The sequence below is a fragment of the Entelurus aequoreus genome, linkage group LG05, assembly GCF_033978785.1.
Source record: "Entelurus aequoreus isolate RoL-2023_Sb linkage group LG05, RoL_Eaeq_v1.1, whole genome shotgun sequence".
In the NCBI taxonomy this organism is placed as follows: domain Eukaryota; kingdom Metazoa; phylum Chordata; class Actinopteri; order Syngnathiformes; family Syngnathidae; genus Entelurus; species Entelurus aequoreus.
This window is the reverse complement of record NC_084735.1, coordinates 79,231,798-79,251,764: the sequence shown is the minus strand read 5'-3', so window position 1 is coordinate 79,251,764 and position 19,967 is coordinate 79,231,798. Positions and strand designations below refer to the sequence as shown.

Here is a 19,967-nt window from a genome sequence, read left to right as displayed (position 1 = left end):
CGCCACAATACAGCAAACACAGTCAGTGGACCAATCAGGACGCTTGGGGGCGGAGCTAGTATCCGTTGCACTACGCATGACCAAAATGAGAAAACGGTAAACAAGTCTCAGATGAATATTTTGGAAGGTTCTGGGCTCCCAAAAAAGTGATTTTAATGAGTTGCACATTTTAAACATTGCTGCATATGCTTACCATGAATTGATTAACGTGGACTCCGACTTAAACAAGTTGAAAAACTTATTCGGGTGTTACCAGGGGGAGCTCCACTAACCACGTTAAACCCAGATTCCGATCTAACAAAGGTCTTAACTCATTCTCTTTCTATGCCACATCAATGTGGAATGCGCTCCCAACAGGTGTAAAAGAAAGGGCATCTCTATCCTCCTTCAAAACCGCAATAAAAGTACACCTCCAGGCAGCTACAACCCTAAACTACCCTCCCCGGATTGTTAATAATCAAATGTAAACAATCAAAAAATACTTTCTCCTATGCCTTCTGATCTCTCTCTCTCTCTCTATGTTCACTACTTGCTGTACATATCCTACCAAGTCAGACCTACACTGTTCCAATATCCATTTCTCTGTTCTCAATTGCTGATGACTGATGATAACAACCAAACATAGCCCCCCCTCCACACCCCGGATTATAAATAGTGTAATTAATTAAATGTGATTATCTTGTGTGATGACTGTATTATGATGATAGTATATATCTGATAGTATATATCTGTATCATGAATCAATTTAAGTGGACCCCGACTTAAACAAGTTGAACAACTTATTCGGGTGTTACCATTTAGTGGTCAATTGTACGGAATATGTACTTCACTGTGCAACCTACTAATAAAAGTCTCAATCAATCAATCAAAACCATTTAGTGGTCAATTGTACGGAATATGTACTGTACTGTGCAATCTACTAATACAAGTTTCAATCAATCAAGCTCCCTTCACGATTTTCCTCGAAGGGGATCTATTATGCAAAACCAATTTTTCTTACTTATTGGTAGGCTACCTGTTTTTGTGTATTTAAGATCTGCATAATCATCTACAAAAAAAATAAAAAAAATAAATGGCAGCCCTGTTGCTTGAATTTACCGCTAAAAACAGTGGTATTGTTTTTCCATTCCATTTATTACATTTTTGTTATATGCTGTAAAAAATAAAAATAAAAACTTTGCTTTTACTGTAAAACTCTGGTGACTAAGCTGCCAGTTTTTAAAGTAAAATTGTAATATTCTTTTTTGCAGTTTATGTAAAAAAATATATTGTTAATGTATTATATTTATATACTGTATATATATATATATATATATATATATATATATATATATATATATATATATATATATATATATTAGGGCTGCAACAACTAATCGATTAAATCGATTATAAAAAATAGTTGCCGATTAATTTAGTCATCGATTCGTTGGATCTATGCTATGCGCAGGCGCAGAGGCAATTTTTTTTTTTTTAAATTTTTTAATTTTTTATAAACCTTTATTTATAAACTCTAACATGTACAAACAGCTGAGAAACAATAATCAAAATAAGTATGGTGCCAGTATGCTGTTTTTTCCCCCAATAAAATACTGGAAAGGATAGAAATGTAGTTTGTCTCTTTTATCCGATTATTAATCAATTAATCGAAGTAATAATCAACAGATTAATCGATTATCAAATTAATCGTTAGTTGCAGCCATAATATATATATATATATATATATATATATATATATATATGTATATATACATATATATATATATATATATTTATATATATACATACATATATATATATATACATACACACACACACACACAATGTATTTTCATATATTACTCATTGTTTAAAGCAGCCCTCTGAGGGCAACCATGACTGCGATGTGGCCCTCAATGAAAACAAGTTTGACACCCCTGATCTATGCCATTGCATAGTTTGATTTTATGCTCGTATCTGCTTTAAATGGGAAGATCTAGGCCCAATGCGTACTCAGATAGTTCGCACTCTGTTTGATGCACAGTAGCCATATTGGTTTGGTGACCCACCACTTCGTTTACTTCCGTTCAAAAGTCACATGACTAAATGCAACCTATAACGTTAAATCAACTTGTAATTTGTTTAATTTTTTATCAATATTTTAAGAGTTCCTTGTAACTTTAAAATCTAAAAGCAATTCAACAAATGTTGGAAAAAAAAATACTGTCAGGACGCTTGGGGTCGGAGCTAGTATCCGTTGCACTACGCATGCCCAGAATGAAAAGACGGTAAACAAGTCTCGTTTAATATTTTGGAAGGTTCTGGGCTCCTAAAAAACAGTGATGAAACTTTTAATGAGTTGCACATTTTAAACATTGCAGCATCTGCTCCCTTCACGATTACCTGCTTTTCCTTTAAGGGGATCTATTATGCAAAACCAACTTTTCTTACTTATTGGTAGGCTACCTGTTTTTGTGTACTTAAGATCTGCATATAAGTAAGTAAGTACATTTTATTCATAAAGCGCTTTTCACAGATAAAATCACAAAGCGCTGTACAAAACATAGGTAAAGTAAAACAACAATTACATTTAAAACAGGGGCAACATCATAAAAAGGATACAAAGTGGATTGAAAATTATAGTTAAAAGGTGCATTAACAAAAATCTTTACTAAAAAGAGAAGTTTTCAAATGTTTCTTAAAAGTTTCAACACAGTCAATGTCATACTTGCCAACCTTGAGACCTCCAATATCGGGAGGTGGGGGGTAGGGGGTGGGGGTGGGGGCTTGGTCGGGGGTGGGGGGTGGTTGGGGTCGTGGTTATTTACAGCTAGAATTCACCAACTCAAGTATTTCATATATATATATATATATATATATATATATATATATATATATATATATATATAGATAGATAGATAGATAGATAGATAGATAGATAGATAGATAGATAGATAGATAGATAGATAGATAGATAGATAGATATATATATATATATATATATATATATATATATATATGAAATACTTGACTTTCAGTGAATTCTAGATATATATATATATATATATATATTTTTTTTTTTTTTTTATTTATTTTATTTACATAAAAGAAATACTTGAATTTCAGTGTTCCGGTGGCTATCCATTAGATGGCAGTGTTGTCCTGTCTAACTTCTCCGTTCATGATGAGTATATCATTTCGGCCACCGTGTTCAATGGAGAAGTCTGTTCTACATATTTACAGGCAACATACACATTCCCCTTCGAACTGTCCTGGATGAACTGAAATTCTTGTTTCCATTCGTTTGAATTCGTTAGGCAAGCTGTTTATATTGTGGGAAAGCGGACGTGAGAACAGGCTGTCCCCACTCAGTCTCAGGTCCGCATTGAGCTGGAGGGGGCGTGGCCTCCAGCTCCGACTGAATACCGGGAGTTTGTCGGGAGAAAATCTCTGCCGGGAGGTTGTCGGGAGAGGCGCTGAATACCGGGATTCTCCCGCTAAAAACGGGAGGGTTGGCAAGTATGGTCAATGTAGTGGTAATGTCCTAAACTATTACTGCTACTCGTTGCCAAATATAAATGAAGCTAGTTTACACATGTGCAGCCAGCTAATAATCGATGTTCAGAATTACGTCCACGTTTAACAAAAATGTTTATTAACATACAGTCACGTAATTAAAACTCACTTTGTAATAAAACGGAAAATAAATGGGAGCAAACAAATAATAGCCCGGCACAGTCAAGAACTGTTGTGCCTCCACTCAACAACACCTGAGCAAGATCCAAGCCACTCCCCAAGTAAACTTGCACTTGGCCTTAAGTCAACCCCTTAGTGATGTCATAAACTTGGCAGACAGAAAGAGTATATGGCTCTCACAGTCAAGATCACGAAGGCACTGGTGCAAATTGTTCCGGAGTCTGGGAGCTATAGCCTGGAATGCCAGGTCTCCAAACGAGTTTTCGGGATCTTTAGAAGACCCTGGCCTGGAGACCGGAGGCTGCGCCCTGAAGAGTAGGGGCATAGCAAGTCAGTGATGTACTGAGGGGCCCCACCATGCAACGCACGGAACGTCAGGACTAAAATTTTAAACTCAATGCGGAATTTAACTGGAAGCCAATGAAGACAGGATACAAAGGGGGTGAAATGGGCTGTTCTGGGTGCACCGGTCAAAAGTCAGGCAGCTGCATTTTGTACAGTCTGAAGTCTCTTTAGCGTTGACTTGTTGAAAAGGGTGAAGAGAGAATTGCAATAGTCAATCCCAGAAAATTTGAAATAAAACCATGGAGACATTGTGGAGATATTTATAAAAGTTCCTTCATACTTCCTCCAAACGAGCGTTTGGAATTTGGCCCAATTGTGACGTCAGCGGATATCTCCATATATGGTAAAAATTTACCCAAAGTGTTTTGCCCGAGTCCGCCATTGTAGTCCGACGCTGTAATCAAATAGTTCCTTCTTTTTGGTTATTGTTGCGGGTTCGCTCAAAAAAACAGTATAACCCTGCAACCAATGATGGCTCAGTCGCAGATTTCGAGTTGGGGATGTTTATTGGTCACCATTGCACAGGGTGCAAAATTATATGCGGTGCAAAATTTGAAAAGTAAATACAAAAAAAATTAAGTATTTACAAAATGCAGGAATGAAAAAAAATAATCTGCCGCTTAAAAATTCCCAATCACCGTTTGCACTATACTCCAACTCTCCACAACCAACCTGCTTACCTACTCCCACCCGACTGAATGAACAGCCTCCCTTAAGGCCTACTGAAATGAATTTTTTTTATTTAAACGGGGATAGCAGATCCATTCTATGTGTCATACTTGATCATTTCGCGATATTGCCATATTTTTGCTGAAATGATTTAGTAAAGAACATCGACAATAAAGTTGCAACTTTTGCTCGCTGATAAAAAAAAGCCTTGCCTGTACCGGAAGTAGCGTGACATCACCGGAGGAAGGACTTCTCACAATTCCCCATTGTTTACAATGGAGCGAGAGAGATTCGGACCGAGAAAGCGACGATTACCCCATTAATTTGAGCGAGGATGAAAGATTCATGGATGAGGAACGTTAGAGTGAAAGACTAGAATGCAGTGCAAGACATATCTTTATTCGCTCTGACCGTAACTTAGGTACAAGCTGGCTCATTGGATTCCACACTTTCTCCTTTTTCTATTGTGGATCACGGATTTGTATTTTAAACCACCTCGGATACTATATCCTCTTGAAAATGAGAGTCGAGAACGCGAAATGGACATTCACAGTGACTTTTATCTCCACGACAATACATCGGTGAAGCTCTTTAGCTACTGAGCTAACGTGATAGCATCGGGCTCAAATGCAGATAGAAACAAAATAAATAAACCCCTGACTGGAAGGATAGACAGAAGATCAACAATACTATTAAACCATGGACATGTAAATACACGGTTAATGCTTTCCTGCCTGTCGAAGCTTAACAATGCTGTTGCTAACGACGCCATTGAAGCTAACTTAGCAACGGGACCTCACAGAGCTATGCTAAAAACATTAGCTCTCCACCTACGCCAGCCAGCCCTCATCTGCTCATCAACACCCGTGCTCACCTGCATTCCAGCGATCGACGGAGCGACAAAGGACTTCACCCGATCACCGATGCTGTCGGCGGCCCGGAGACGGAGGAAGTCAAGGTGAGGACGGCGGCTAGCGCGTCTGCTATCCATCTCAAAGTCCTCCTGGTTGTGTTGCTGTAGTCCGCCGCTAATACACCGATCACACCTACAGCTTTCTTCTTTGCAGTCTCCATTGTTCATTAAACAAATTGCAAAAGATTCACCAACACAGATGTCCAGAATACTGTGGAATTTTGAGATGAAAACAAGAGTTTTTTTTTATTGGATTCAATGGGGTACCAATACTTCCGGTTCAACGATTGACGTCACGCGCATAGGTCATCATACATAGACGTTTTCAACCGGAAGTTTAGCGGGAAATTTAAAATTGCACTTTATAAGTTAACCCGGCCGTATTGGCATGTGTTGCAATGTTAAGATTTCATCATTGATATATAAACTATCAGACTGCGTTGTTTGGTAGTAGTGGGTTTCAGTAGACCTTTAAATAGTCCAAGCCCCTCCCTCGGGCATACCAGTGACAGGGAAAGAAAGGGTGAAAAAAACCCCAAACTTGTACGCTTAATGTACACATCTAGATAATAAGACAATATTTCATGCTAAACATGATCCAGAATATATGTATATATTCATTACATCACCAAATGAAACTCTCCATGATTACAGCATGAAAACAGCTAGAAATGGTCTGTAAAACATAATATATGCAAAATGTTGACCAAAAAACACCATTACATGGTATGTAGACCACAAGGGAGTGTTTTAAATGTAAGACGAAAAATCACACTATGACACATTTAAAAGTTATTTCCTACAAAAAAGTGTTACTAACGGTTCCAAAGTCAAAATGCTCCATGCTAATGTTCGCATGCTGACATTTTAAGCTATATTTTACAGCTGCACACCACAGGATCATACAACTTGGTATTTTACAAATGCTAATGTTAGCATGTTAACTTGTTTAGCTAATTTTGAAGGCATACACTTCAGAGTCGTTTAACTTGGTACTTGACACACGCTAACTTGGTTTCAGTTTTGCTTGTGCATTTCAGTATTCACACACAATATCTCCCAAAATTGCATATTCCAGTTATATTCTGTTGTATTGTATTTTTATTCAGGAATTGTGTCAATGTGTTGGGATAGGTTAATGTTGTCTAAACATTTTCCACTTCGTGTCACTGGAATATCAAAGGATGTAGGGGCCATTTTGAAACGTTTTGTTTCCAAAACCAGAGCAATATATACATATTTAAAATGGTAAGTCTTACTGTATTCTATGTCATAAAATTAACGTTAAGTCAAACCTTGCCAGTATCAATGAGATTGACTGGATATACAAAACGTTTTTATATAGCGTTTTGCCATTTTTTAAAATTTACAAAATATTTAAAAAATATCAAAAGTGTTAGCGTAAATGTATTATTCTTAAACAACTTAAGAATGTACGCAGGTCATTAAAGGTAGAATCATATGGATTATTTGCAATACGTGATAACAACCGGCATAATAATATGTAATACTCATAATATTTCAATATTTGTTATTTTTACACATTGCCTCATTTTTTGTAAATGTATTTTTTTTAAAAACAACAACTAAGAAATCACATGTACATAAGTATTCCCAGCCTTTTCCACAGAGCTCAAAAGTGAGCTCAGGTGCATCCGGTTTTAATTGATCATCCTTGAGATGTTCCTACAGCTTAGAGTTCACCTGTGGTAAATTCAGTTGGTTGGACATGATTTGAAAAGGCGCACACCTGCCTAAATATAAAAAGGTCCCACACTTGACAAGTGCATGGCAGACCAAAAACCAAGCATGAAGTCAAATAAATTGTCTTTAGACTTTCAAGACAGGATTGTCTCAAGGCACAAATCTGGGGTACGGTACAGAAAAAATATCTTCTGTCTTGAAGCTCCTAATGAGCACAATAGCCTCAATCATCCATAAATGGAAGGAGTTTACCCTCTTCCTACAGCTGGCCGGCCGTCTAAACTGAGAGATCAAGGGAGAAGGGCCCTAGTCAGGGAGGTGACCAAGAACCCGATGGTCACTGTCAGAGCTACAGCATTCCTCTGTGGAGAGAGTAGAACCTTACAGAAGGACAACCATCTCTGCAGCAATCCACCAATCAGACCTGTATGGTATAGTGGCCAGACGGAAGCCATTCCTTCGTAAAGGTTTGCCAAAATGCACCTGAAAGACTCTCAAGGCATTGAGAAACAAAATGCTCTGGTCTGATGAGACAAAAGATTGAACTCTTTGGCGTGAATACCAGGCGTCATGTTTGAAGGAAACCGGGCCAATACCATCCCTACTGTGAAGCATGATGGTGGCGGCATCATGCTGTGGGGATGGTTTTCAGCCGCAGGAACTGGGAGACCCGTCAAGATAGAGGGAAAGATAGATGCAGCAAGGTGCAGAGACATCCTGCTCCAGAGCACCCTTGAACTAAAACTGGGACGATAGTTCGTCTTTCAGCAGGACAACAAATTTAAGCACACAGCCAAGATATCAAAGGAATGGCTTCAGGAAAACTTTGCAAATGTCCTTAAATGGCCCAGCCAGAGTCCAGACTTGAACCCCATTGAACATCTCTGGAGAGATCTGAAAATGTCTGCGCACCGACGCTTCCCATCCAACCTGACGGAGCTTGAGAGGGGCTGCAAAGAGGAATGGGCGAAACGGCCCAAAAGGTAGCCAAGCTTGTGGCGTCGTATTCAAACATACTTGAGCCTGTAATTGCTGCCAAAGGTGCATCAACGAAGTACACTTATGTACATGTGATTTATTTGTTGTCTTTATTTTTAATACATTTCAAAAAGCTTTAAAAAAATGTTATTATTGGGTATTGTGTGTACAATTTTGAGGACAAAAATGAATTTATTTAATATTGGAATAAGGCTGCAACATAATGTGGAAAATGTGAAGAGCTGTCAATACTTTTTCAGAGGCACTGTAAATTTCGCACTCTGTAGTGGGAAAAACTCCTTACCATTTGGCAGTCGACTAGTGCGAAACAACCAGGAAGTAAATTGTTTTGTGATATAGACAGTGACAAATATGGATACATACTAGCATTGGATACATGGTATGGGCTTGTACCGTAGCACCAAATTCTGGGACCTCTTACACAAGGCTCCCAAAGGGCCTCCTAGCCCACCCTAAACCCAAGTACCCAAAGTCTCTACCCTACACACACAAACTTGCTTTGTTTCCATGTCATTATTGCATGAATTTGGTTGAAGCCAGCTTTTAAAAACACATGTTTTACATATAACATGTCGACCCCTACCTGAAAAATTTGGTTTAGTTTTTTTTTTTACAAAAAAAAGTCACAACATATAAATATTATAACCTGTAATTAACTTAAATATGTCAAGTTTCCTTTTACTTCCGGGGTTTCCCACACATTCATTTATTTGTGGCGGCCCGCCAGGAAAGAATTACGTCCGCCACAAATAAAAAAAAATAAAAAAATATGTTTTTTGTTTTTTTTGTCCTCTCCAGCTTCTCAGGCAAATCATATAGTTGATGTAGATGCCCATATCGGCTGTTCAGATTTACTTTACAAAAGAGAAGTGTAGGATACTTCTCTTGTTGCCTTATTTGTATTTGACTTTATTAAATGTATTTATATTAGAAACACAACATGTGTATATAACAAAGGGTGCAAAGTCTGCAGGCAGTAGGAAACACATGGTTAAGTGTAGGGAGTAAAACTGATGGCAGTCTAAGGTTCAAGATTTTTGGCGCTCTTTGTTCAGTGGATCAGATGTTTGATGAAGCTCTGTGTCTATCTACCACCACTACTGTTTTCTGTTTATTTGTTACTGACTGTGGCAGGACACCTCTGCCTCTGTTTCACTTTATGTTGCTGGTAAATAATATGGTTGTAGTAGTAGGCTAAAGTTAAATTATTTAGTATGCACTAATTAAAGAGGCAGAGCTTTGAGACATTTTAGCTTTTATATTTTATAAGATATATTTTTTGTAAAAACCACAATTAATAAATATATTTCAGTGAATAACTTATAGTTCAAATCTGTATATAAATATGTACATAAAGTGTTGTAATTATATTGTAAAATGGATGGATGGACGTTTAAAACAAAACTGTTATTATTAATTAGTAAGTATACATTTTTTTAGCCTTTTTAGAGAAAATCAAATCATTGTAGTAAATTATGCAAATTACTCGATGATGTCATGGTGACCACGCCCATAGCCACGCCCCCGCCGCCACAGGTATCTTGGCAGTTTATGGGAAACACTGACTTCAGAGTGTAAAGTAAAGATTAGCTGAAATGCTCATATTAAATTATGATTCTCATCATCATCATTAGTAGTCTATCTGCCGGGGGTCAAGCCTCCTCCTGTTTCGAAAAACTAGTGATGCCTTTGTTTCTGACTTTAATCGAGGGCCCTTGAGCGCACCACAGTTCTGTGCAATGAGATGCATAAGTGAAACTTCAACATGACTTTCTTCTATACCGCCATAGGTATATTTATTATATTTTCATCTTTGTTTCAAAAATATTGGTGCTGTGTTTGAATGCATGAAGATGAGCTTTGAGGACTTTATGACGTCCGTGTTGAGTGAAGTGTGTCATGCTCGGACCGCCGCTATCCAGGTGGAACGAACCATTTTGCATGTTTGATAGCGAGCGTAGGTAGTCTTAGAAGGGTCTGATTTTGATACAAGCACCGTTAATAACACTTCATGGCAACATTTATGACGTCTGTTTTTACAATGCCGCCCCCCGCTTGTACTGCATATACTGTATATACATGCATATGTTTGTGGGTAGGCCTACTTATTTTTGGTGTAGATTATATATTTATGTGTGTAATATTATTAGGTCTTTAAACTAGAAAATAAGGCGAAATAAAAAAATATATAAATAAAATTACAAACATATGAAAACTGTATCCTTATCCTACAGATAAGTACAACAAAAACAAAATAACTTTAAATGTGACAAAAAATGTTTGTGGGTAGGCCTACTTATTTTTGGTGTAGATTATATATTTATGTGTAATATTATTAGGTCTTTAAACTAGAAAATAAGGCGAAATAAAAAAAATTATAAATAAAATTACAAACATATGAAAACTGTATACTTATCCTACAGATAAGTACAACAAAAACAAAATAACTTTAAATGTGACAAAAAATGTTTGTGGGTAGGCCTACTTATTTTTGGTGTAGATTATATATTTATGTGTAATATTATTAGGTCTTTAAACTAGAAAATAAGGCGAAATAAAAAAAATTATAAATAAAATTACAAACATATGAAAACTGTATACTTATCCTACAGATAAGTACAACAAAAACAAAATAACTTTAAATGTGACAAAAAAATGGGAAAATAAATATTGATGCCGACTTTATAAACACGAAAAAATACTTAAAAAACAATACAAACAATCCCTACATTGCACAAAATAATGCAAAAAAGTACACATCATAAGAACATTTCTAAATATGTACATGTTACACACAAGCAGACAATGCTTACCTAACAAGGACCAACAGGTGTCAGCCTAAACCCACTTTAATCGTCCACTGGACAAAGAGAAAACATAACATTTGATCACTTTTCTTTCACCTTTAATGAACTGATAATACAGAAGACGCCAAAGTTAAGCCTTAAATGTAATTCTGTTCACCCCAATCTAATATAGTATTTAAAATAAATAATAATCAGAACTTCAAGCCTTACCTGCACTATGCTGCCCTCTACAGGACACGAGAGTCCCTGCTCAGGGTTCTCCAGGAGCAGCTGGTGCTGCTCGGGGTAAGTATTGGCTTTGGATCGATACTGGCGTGATGGGATCCATACTTTTGTTGCATTTTCTTTAGTCCATACGTAAAGCAAACGACTGTAATGTCCTAATAGTTCATACCAGTGCAGCGGTACCTGTCTCTGCTGCTCACTCGGGCACACATTCCCTTTATATATTCAGCCAGTTGGGAAAAAAAAGTCAATTGTTTTACTGGTTCTCAGAAATATACTCATATCCATATAAATATGTACGTCTCAAACCTGAAATATGAAAATGAATGAATGTATTAACTGTTTTGTGGTAAAAATGGCATTCCTATTTAGGTTACATGCATATTACAGTTAGACCAGTGCTTCGCCAAAAGTAGGACAGGCATCGATACCAATAATCAGCAGTAACAATTTTCGGTACTTTTGTTCGTGTTAATAAATATTGTTTTTGATGATAACATTTCATTTTTATGGCAACATTTTGAAAAGGGCTGATTATGATAACTGCTGTACAGTTGTTGTATCTTCTTTCATCATCACTTTTCTCCGTCTCATTTGCAAGTATGACATTAGGTTGCAAATACAGTTGCAAGTCCGAGATATTAAATAGCAGTCCCTGCTGTCTCAAGTTGCACCCCACAAAATGTTAACACCGTAAGTATTGTACTAATTATGCACCAGCTGTTTGATTGTAACATACATCTTAGTAGTTTCATTCACAAATTTGAATATGTTGAAATTAAAAAGTTAAAATCGCTAATGTAGCATGTCAGTAGCAAAATCAATGTACCGTATATTACCAAATAGTAGCCCGGGCGTTTATTTCACAAAATGGGGTCAGACCCCGGGCGGCTATTAGGACATGGGCGGTTATTTGCACAAGGCTTTTATTTATTTTTGCACCAGCCTGCACCAGGTCATTATTTGGTTACAATGGTTTACTGTTCAGTATTTTTTTTTCGTACAAAAAACTTAAAATGTAAAAGCTATTGTAAACATACACTACCGTTCAAAAGTTTGGGGTCACCCAAACAATTTTGTGGAATAGCCTTCATTTCTAAGAACAAGAATAAACTGTTGAGTTTCAGATGAAAGTTCTCTTTTTCTGGCCATTTTGAGCGTTTAATTGACCCCACAAATGTGATGCTCCAGAAACTCAATCTGCTCAAAGGAAGGTCCGTTTTGTAGCTTCTGTAACGAGCTAAACTGTTTTCAGATGTGTGAACATCATTGCACAAGGGTTTTCTAATCATCAATTAGCCTTCTGAGCCAATGAGCAAACACATTGTACCATTAGAACACTGGAGTGATAGTTTCTGGAAATGGGCCTCTATACACCTATGTAGATATTGCACCAAAAACCAGACATTTGCATCTAGAATAGTCATTTACCACACTAGCAATGTATATAGTGTATTTCTTTAAAGTTAAGACTAGTTTCAAGTTATCTTCATTGAAAAGTACAGTGCTTTTCCTTCAAAAATAAGGACATTTCAATGTGACCCCAAACTTTTGAACGGTAGTGTACAAACAAAAAAATAAGAGATCAACATAAGGTAGGCTATCAAAAGACAAGAGATCAACAAGGCCTCAACATGGCAGTAGTGCAACAATTGTCAAATAGAATACCAATACTAAAAATAAATAAACTTTTTAAATAAAGAAGCCTACCGGGAAAAATAAAATGATGGTACCAAGTACTCAAGTATAAAACCCACCATCAAAACAGAACAATAATACTGTCACTTAAATAAAATAAAGGCTACAGTACTCCAAGTTTTAAATAAAGCAGCATACGTGATGTATCCACTGACACAAATTAGCATCAAGCTCGTCGCTCACTTTCTTCCTACCTCCACCAGATAAGCGAGCCCGTTTTCCATCGATTGCCGACTGAGATAGTAGTTCTCCCTTTTTTTGTTTCCATTCTCGTACACGTTTTGGGTTAACATTAAACTGCCTGGCCACTGCCAAACCAGAATTCTGCTCCGCATACTTCAATACCGCGAGCTTGAACTTTAAGTCAAACTTTCTGTTCTTCTTCCCCCTTAAAGTATTCCCGTCCATCAGCTGTGGTGTACCGGTATCCTGTTCATTCAACTCACTGCTACTGTTGCTTGCCATGTTCAAACTTTTCCTCGTGGGTTTGTTGTTGTCGTTGCAATATGTTGATTACCCAGAATCCCCACGTAACGTCTGCTGTTACTGTAATTACCAGAATTACTGCACCTTCGCTTTTCCTTTTAGCTTATAAATTGGGCTTAATGAAATCAATATGATTTTAATCTAAATTATGCAAATAACAGCCCATGGGCGGCTATTTGGACATGGGCGGTTATTAGGAAGAGGCGTTTAATTCACAAAATGGGGTCAGACATGGGCGGTTATTTGCACAAGGGCGTTTATTTGGTAATATATGGTATATTAGCATCAAGCTACCGCATTTAACTTATGTTGGAGCGTTTTTGAGTCAACTTCTTTGTTGGCATTGAAAACTTCCAACATTACCTAGAGCAGTTATTCTCAAACTGCACATGGGCTCCATCTAGTGGTATGCCAAAGAATCACTTGATTAAAGTACAGTGTTTTATTTTCCTGTATTGAAACAGTGTTACTGTTCAAACTGCCTGTAATGTTACAGTGGCCAAACATATAAAATTTACTTGTTAAATAAAACCTCTGTTGTGATTTTAGGCCGACTGTATTTTAATGATGGTCATTATGGTGGAACTCAAAGAGCCAAATGTTTTCTGAGGTGGTACTTGGTGAAAAAAGGTTTGAGGACCACTGACCTAGAGGTACTTTGGTTGTGTCCGGTGTCATTTCGCTGGAGTGATCGCCTCGTGCAACTCAGGCACAGAAACATGACACCGCTGGATTTCACGTGAATCGGTGCCCAGTAGGACCGATGGGATTAGGTAGTCATCCCAAGTTTTATTATAATCATAATTAATTAGGAGGTACATTCTCAAAGTTATTCAATATTCATAACATTTCAAGTAGAAAGTATCAGCATCAGTGATACTAGCCCTGTAGAAACTTGGTATCAAATTGATACCAGAATTCCCCGTTCCCATGTTTCTAACAGTGAATACTATTATTACACCATTTTTTTATGCAACGGTAGATTTTTTTAATAACTAAAATGTTAAAAAAAAATACGGTAAGTTGCAACAATTTCACCTCAAAATGTAGTGTATATTACTGTTAATGGAAAAACAGTACTGCTGTTTTTAGGGTAAAAAAAAGGCAGCTCAGTTGCCAGAATTTTATTGTAATATTTACATGTTTTTTTTACTGTAAATTAAAAAAAAATGCAATTTTACAGTAAAATTTTGGCACCTGAGCTGCCAGTTTGTTTGTTTTACAGCAAATCAACAACTGAAGATTTGTCGATGTATTACTGTAAATGCCAAAACGAAATTAAATCTATTGCTACTTTTACATTGCACAATTTGATGGATAACTTGCTTTGAAATCATTATCAATATTTTTTTTTATATTTAAAAAATGGTTTGAATGTTTGATAATATATTTTTGCATAATTAGACAATATTTAAGTTAACATAATTTGCGATTACATGGAGTACATATATTTCACCTCAAAACTTAGTGTATATTACTGTAAATGGAAAAACAGTACTGCTGTTTTTATGGTAAAAACATAAAATTTTACTGTAATATTTACATTATTTTTTTTACTGTAAATAAAATAAACTGCAATTTTACAGTAAAATTTTGGCACCTGAGCTGCCAGTTTGTTTGTTTAACCGCAAATCAACAACTGAAGATTGTTCAATATATTACTGTATATGCCAAAACGGCACCACAGTTTATAACAGTAAAAAAAGTAAAACATTTTTCATTTAGAGAAAAATGCTGTAAAAACCACAGTAAATTTCACAATTTTACCATGAAATCTATTGCTACTTTTACATTGCACAATTTGATGGATAACTTGCTTTGAAATTATTATCAATATTCTTATTGTATTTAAAAAAAATGGTTTGAACGTTTGATAACATATTTTTGCATAATTAGACAATATTTAAGTTAACATAATTTGCGATTACATGGAGTACATATATTTCACCTCAACATTTAGTGTATATTACTGTAAATGGAAAAACAGTACTGCTCTTTTTATGGTAAAAAAAAAAAAAGGTGCTCAGTTGCCAGAATTTTACTGTAATATTAAAAACATTTTTTTTACTGTAAATAAAATAAACTGCAATTTTACAGTAAAATTTTGGGACCTGAGCTGCCAGTTTTTTTTTTTTTTACTGCAAATCAACAACTGTAGATTTTTCAGTGTATTACAGTAAATGCCAAAACGGTTCCACAGTCTATTACAGTAAAAAAAAAGTACTGTTTTTTTCTTTAGAGAAAAATGGTGTAAAAACCACAGTAAATTTCACAATTTTACCATGAAATCTATTGCTACTTTTATATTGCACAATTTGATGGATAACTTGCTTTGAAGTCATTATTAATATTTATTTAAATTTAAAAAATGGTTTGAATGTTTGATTATATATTTTTGCATAATTAGACAATATTTAAGTTAACATAATTTGCGATTACATGGAGTACATATATTTCACCTCAAAATGTAGTGTATGTTACTGTAAATGGAAAAACATTACAGTACTGCTGTTTTTATGGTTAAAAAAAGGCAGCTCAGTTGACAGAATTTTACTGTAGTATTTACTTCTTTTTTTTTTACTGTAAATAAAAAAACTGCAATTTTACAGTAAAATTTTGGCACCTGAGCTGCCAGTTAGTTTTTTTTTTACTGCAAATCAACAACTGTAGATTTTTCGGTGTATTACTGTAAATGCCAAAACGGCACCACAGTTAATTACAGTAAAAAAAAAGTACTGTTTTTTTCATTTAGAGGAATGCTGTAAAAACCACAGTAAATTTCACAATTTTACCATGAAATCTATTGCTACTTTTACATTGCACAATTTGATGGATAACTTGCTTTGAAATCATTATCAATATTTTTTTTATATTTAAAAAATGGTTTGAATATTTGATGATATATTTTTGCATCATTAGACAATATTTAAGTTAACATAATTTGCGATTACATGGAGTACATATATTTCACCTCAAAATTGAGTGTATATTACTGTAAATGGAAAAACAGTTCTGCTGTTTTTAATGGTAAAAAAAGGCAGTTCAGTTGCCAGAATTTTACTGTAATATTTACTTTTTTTTTTACTGTAAATTTAAAAAAAACTGCAATTTTACAGTAAAAAGTTGGCACTTGAGCTGCCAGTTTGTTTTTTTTACTACAAATCAACAACTGTAGATTTTTCAGTGTATTACAGTAAATGCCAAAACGGTTCCACAGTTTATTACAGTAAAAAAAAAAAAAAGTACTAATGCTGTAAAAACCACAGTAAATTTCACAATTTTACCATGAAATCTATTGCTACTTTTACATTGCACAATTGGATGGATAACTTGCTTTGAAATCATTATAATTATTTATTTAAATTTCAAAAATGGTTTGAATGTTTGATTATATATTTTTGCATAATTAGACAATATTTAAGTTAACATAATTTGCGATTCCATGGAGTACATATATTTCACCTCAAAATGTTGTGTATATTACTGTAAATAAAAAAACAGTACTGCTGTTTTTATGGTTGAAAAAAGGCAGCTCAGTTGCCAGAACTTTACTGTAATATATTTACATTTGTTTTGTTTTTTACTGTAAATTTAAAAAAAATGCAATTTTACAGTAAAATTTTGGCACCTGAGCTGCCAGTTAGTTTTTTTTTACTGCAAATCAACAACTGTAGATTTTTCGGTGTATTACTGCAAATGCCAAAACTACGGATGTCCGATAATGGCCTTTATGCCGATATCCGATATTGTCCAACTCTTAATTACCGATACCGATATCAACCGATACCGATATATACAGTCGTGGATTTAACACATTATTATGCCTAATTTGGACAACCAGGTATGGTGAAGATAAGGTCCTTTTTAAAAATTTTTATAAAATAAGATAAATAAATTAAAAACATTTTCTTGAATAAAAAAGAAAGTAAACAATATAAAAACAGTTACATAGAAACTAGTAATTAATGAAAATGAGTAAAATTAACTGTTAAAGGTTAGTACTATTAGTGGACCAGCAGCACGCACAATCATGTGTGCTTACGGACTGTATCCCTTGCAGACTGTATTGATATATATTGATATATAATGTAGGAACCAGAAAATAATAACAGAAAGAAACAACCCTTTTGTGTGAATTAATGTAAATGGGGGAGGGAGGTTTTTTGGGTTGGTGCACTAATTGTAAGTGTATCTTGTGTTTTTTATGTTGATTTAATAAAAAAAATAAAAATAAAAAAACGGTACCGATAATTTAAAAAAAACGATACCGATCATTTCCGATATTACATTTTAAAGCATCTCTAGCCAAAACGGTTCCACAGTTTATTTATTACAGTAAAAAAAAAAAAAGTACCGGTACTGTTTTTTTCATTTAGGGAAAAATGCTGTAAAAACCACAGTAAATTTCACAATTTTACCATGAAATCTATTGTTACTTTTACATTGCACAATTTGATGGATAACTTGCTTTGAAATCATTATTAATATTTAAAAAATGGTTTGAATGTTTAATTATATATTTTTGCATAATTAGACAATATCTAAGTTAACAAAATTTGCGATTACATGGGAGTACTTTTTTTTCTTTTCTCGCAAAATAGAAAGAATACATTTAGTAAGAAAAGTTACACTACTTTATCGATACATATTATTTCCAGGCTTTTAAGGGCCGAATAAAATGAAGTGGCGGGCCTTTGAGTTTGACACCGGTGATCTACCACCATTGGGTGAGGGGAAACAAACACTACATAGTGACGTCAATGTCAATAATATTTATTAATATGAATACATTTACAAGATAAAATGCAACTTATTGAAGTAATGCGTGCAGGTTTTGGGCCACCTGATCAGCAGACATGTTGTCAACAGAGAGGCTGCGCTCCTTCCCAAAGTCTGCAAGTAAACACATACTATGTTTCACCAGAAGGGTCCCAAACCAAAACATGCTCACCTCTCCCTCCTCGGGTGCCTTTCTGACACTCACCGTAGCGAGCCCACAGTCGGGCCTCCACTCCGGAACATTCTCGAACCAGGATGGGGAAGTCTGGGTTGGCTCGCTTCAGGTTCACATAATGCTGCTCCACAAAATCTCTGATACACACACACACACACACACCAATATTTATATAGTAGAATAATATAATTCTACCTTGCATAGTAACAGCACAAAGGTGATGTCATTGACCTTGAGGCGACATCAGCATGGTACAACGACCCTTGGCTGAGTATGGCTGACATATTATCCTAATCAGGAACTTACTGTTAGCATAACTATGATGTTGTCAGCAGGTGCTATATATTAACTTGTGTTTTTCATGTTAGCATTAGCTAGCTGTTAGCAGGTGCTAGCTATTAACTTGTGTTTTTCATGTTAGCATTAGCCAGCTGTTAGCAGGTGCTAGCTATTAACTTGTGTTTTTCATGTTAGCATTAGCTAGCTGTTAGCAGGTGCTAGCTATTAACTTGTGTTTTTCATGTTAGCATTAGCTAGCTGTTAGCAGGTGCTAGTTATGAACTTGTGTTTTTCATGTTAGCATTAGCTAGCTGTTAGCAGGTGCTAGCTATGAACTTGTGTTTTTCATGTTAGCATTAGCTAGCTGTTAGCAGGTGCTAGCTATGAACTTGTGTTTTTCATGATAGCATTAGCTAGCTGTCAGCAGGTGCTAGCTATGAACTTGTGTTTTTCATGTTAGCATTAGCTAACTGTTAGCAGGTGCTAGCTATTAACTGGTGTTTTTAGATGTTAGCATTAGCTAGCTGTTAGCAGGTGCTAGCTATTGACCAAAGTTGTTGATGTTAGCATTAGACTACAATGTTGTCATCTAGCTGTTAGCTGGTGCTAACTAATAACTTTAGCATGATAATTACTATGTTGTCAGCTAGCCGTTAGCAGGTGCTAGCTATTAACTAGTGTTTTTAGATGTTAGCATTAACTAGCTGTTAGCTTTTGCTAGCTAATAACTTTAGCATGATAATTACGATGTTGTCAGCTAGCCGTTAGCATGTGCTAGCTATTAACTGGTGTTTTTAGATGTTAGCATTAGCTGGCTGTTAGCTGGTGCTAGCTGTTGACCAGTGTTAATGTTAGCATTAAACTACGATGTTGTCAGCTAGCTATTAACTTGTGTTTTTCATTTTAGCATTAGCTAGCTGTTAGCTTGTGCTAGCTATTGACCAAAGTTGTTGATGTTAGCATTAAACTACGATGTTGTCATCTAGCTGTTAGCTGGTGCTAGCTAATAACTTTAGCATAATAATTACGATGTTGTCAGCTAGCTGTTAGCAGGTGATAGCTATTAACTAGTGTTTTTTATGCTAGCATTAGCTATCTGTTAGCTGGTGCTAGCTATTGACCAAAGTTGTTGATGTTAGCATTAAACTACGATGTTGTCATCTAGCTGCTGCTAGATAATAACTTTAGCATGCTAATTACGAAGTTGTCGATT

The 19,967-nt window shown here is 35.5% G+C and overlaps 1 protein-coding gene across 1 annotated transcript in view; it reads right to left on the bottom strand.

Annotated features, from left to right (window-relative positions):
• Positions 1 to 18,278: 18,278 nt before the first annotated feature.
• Positions 18,279 to 19,967, bottom strand: part of ndufa2 (NADH:ubiquinone oxidoreductase subunit A2) — a 3,174-nt gene continuing 1,485 nt past the window's right edge. Inside the window, exons 2-3 of the mRNA XM_062046543.1 lie at positions 18,506 to 18,612; positions 18,279 to 18,414 (exon numbers count right to left, since the gene is read on the bottom strand). Coding sequence (XP_061902527.1) covers positions 18,332 to 18,414; positions 18,506 to 18,612 — 190 coding nt within the window. The 3' untranslated portion in view covers positions 18,279 to 18,331. The remainder of the gene's footprint in view (positions 18,415 to 18,505; positions 18,613 to 19,967) is intronic.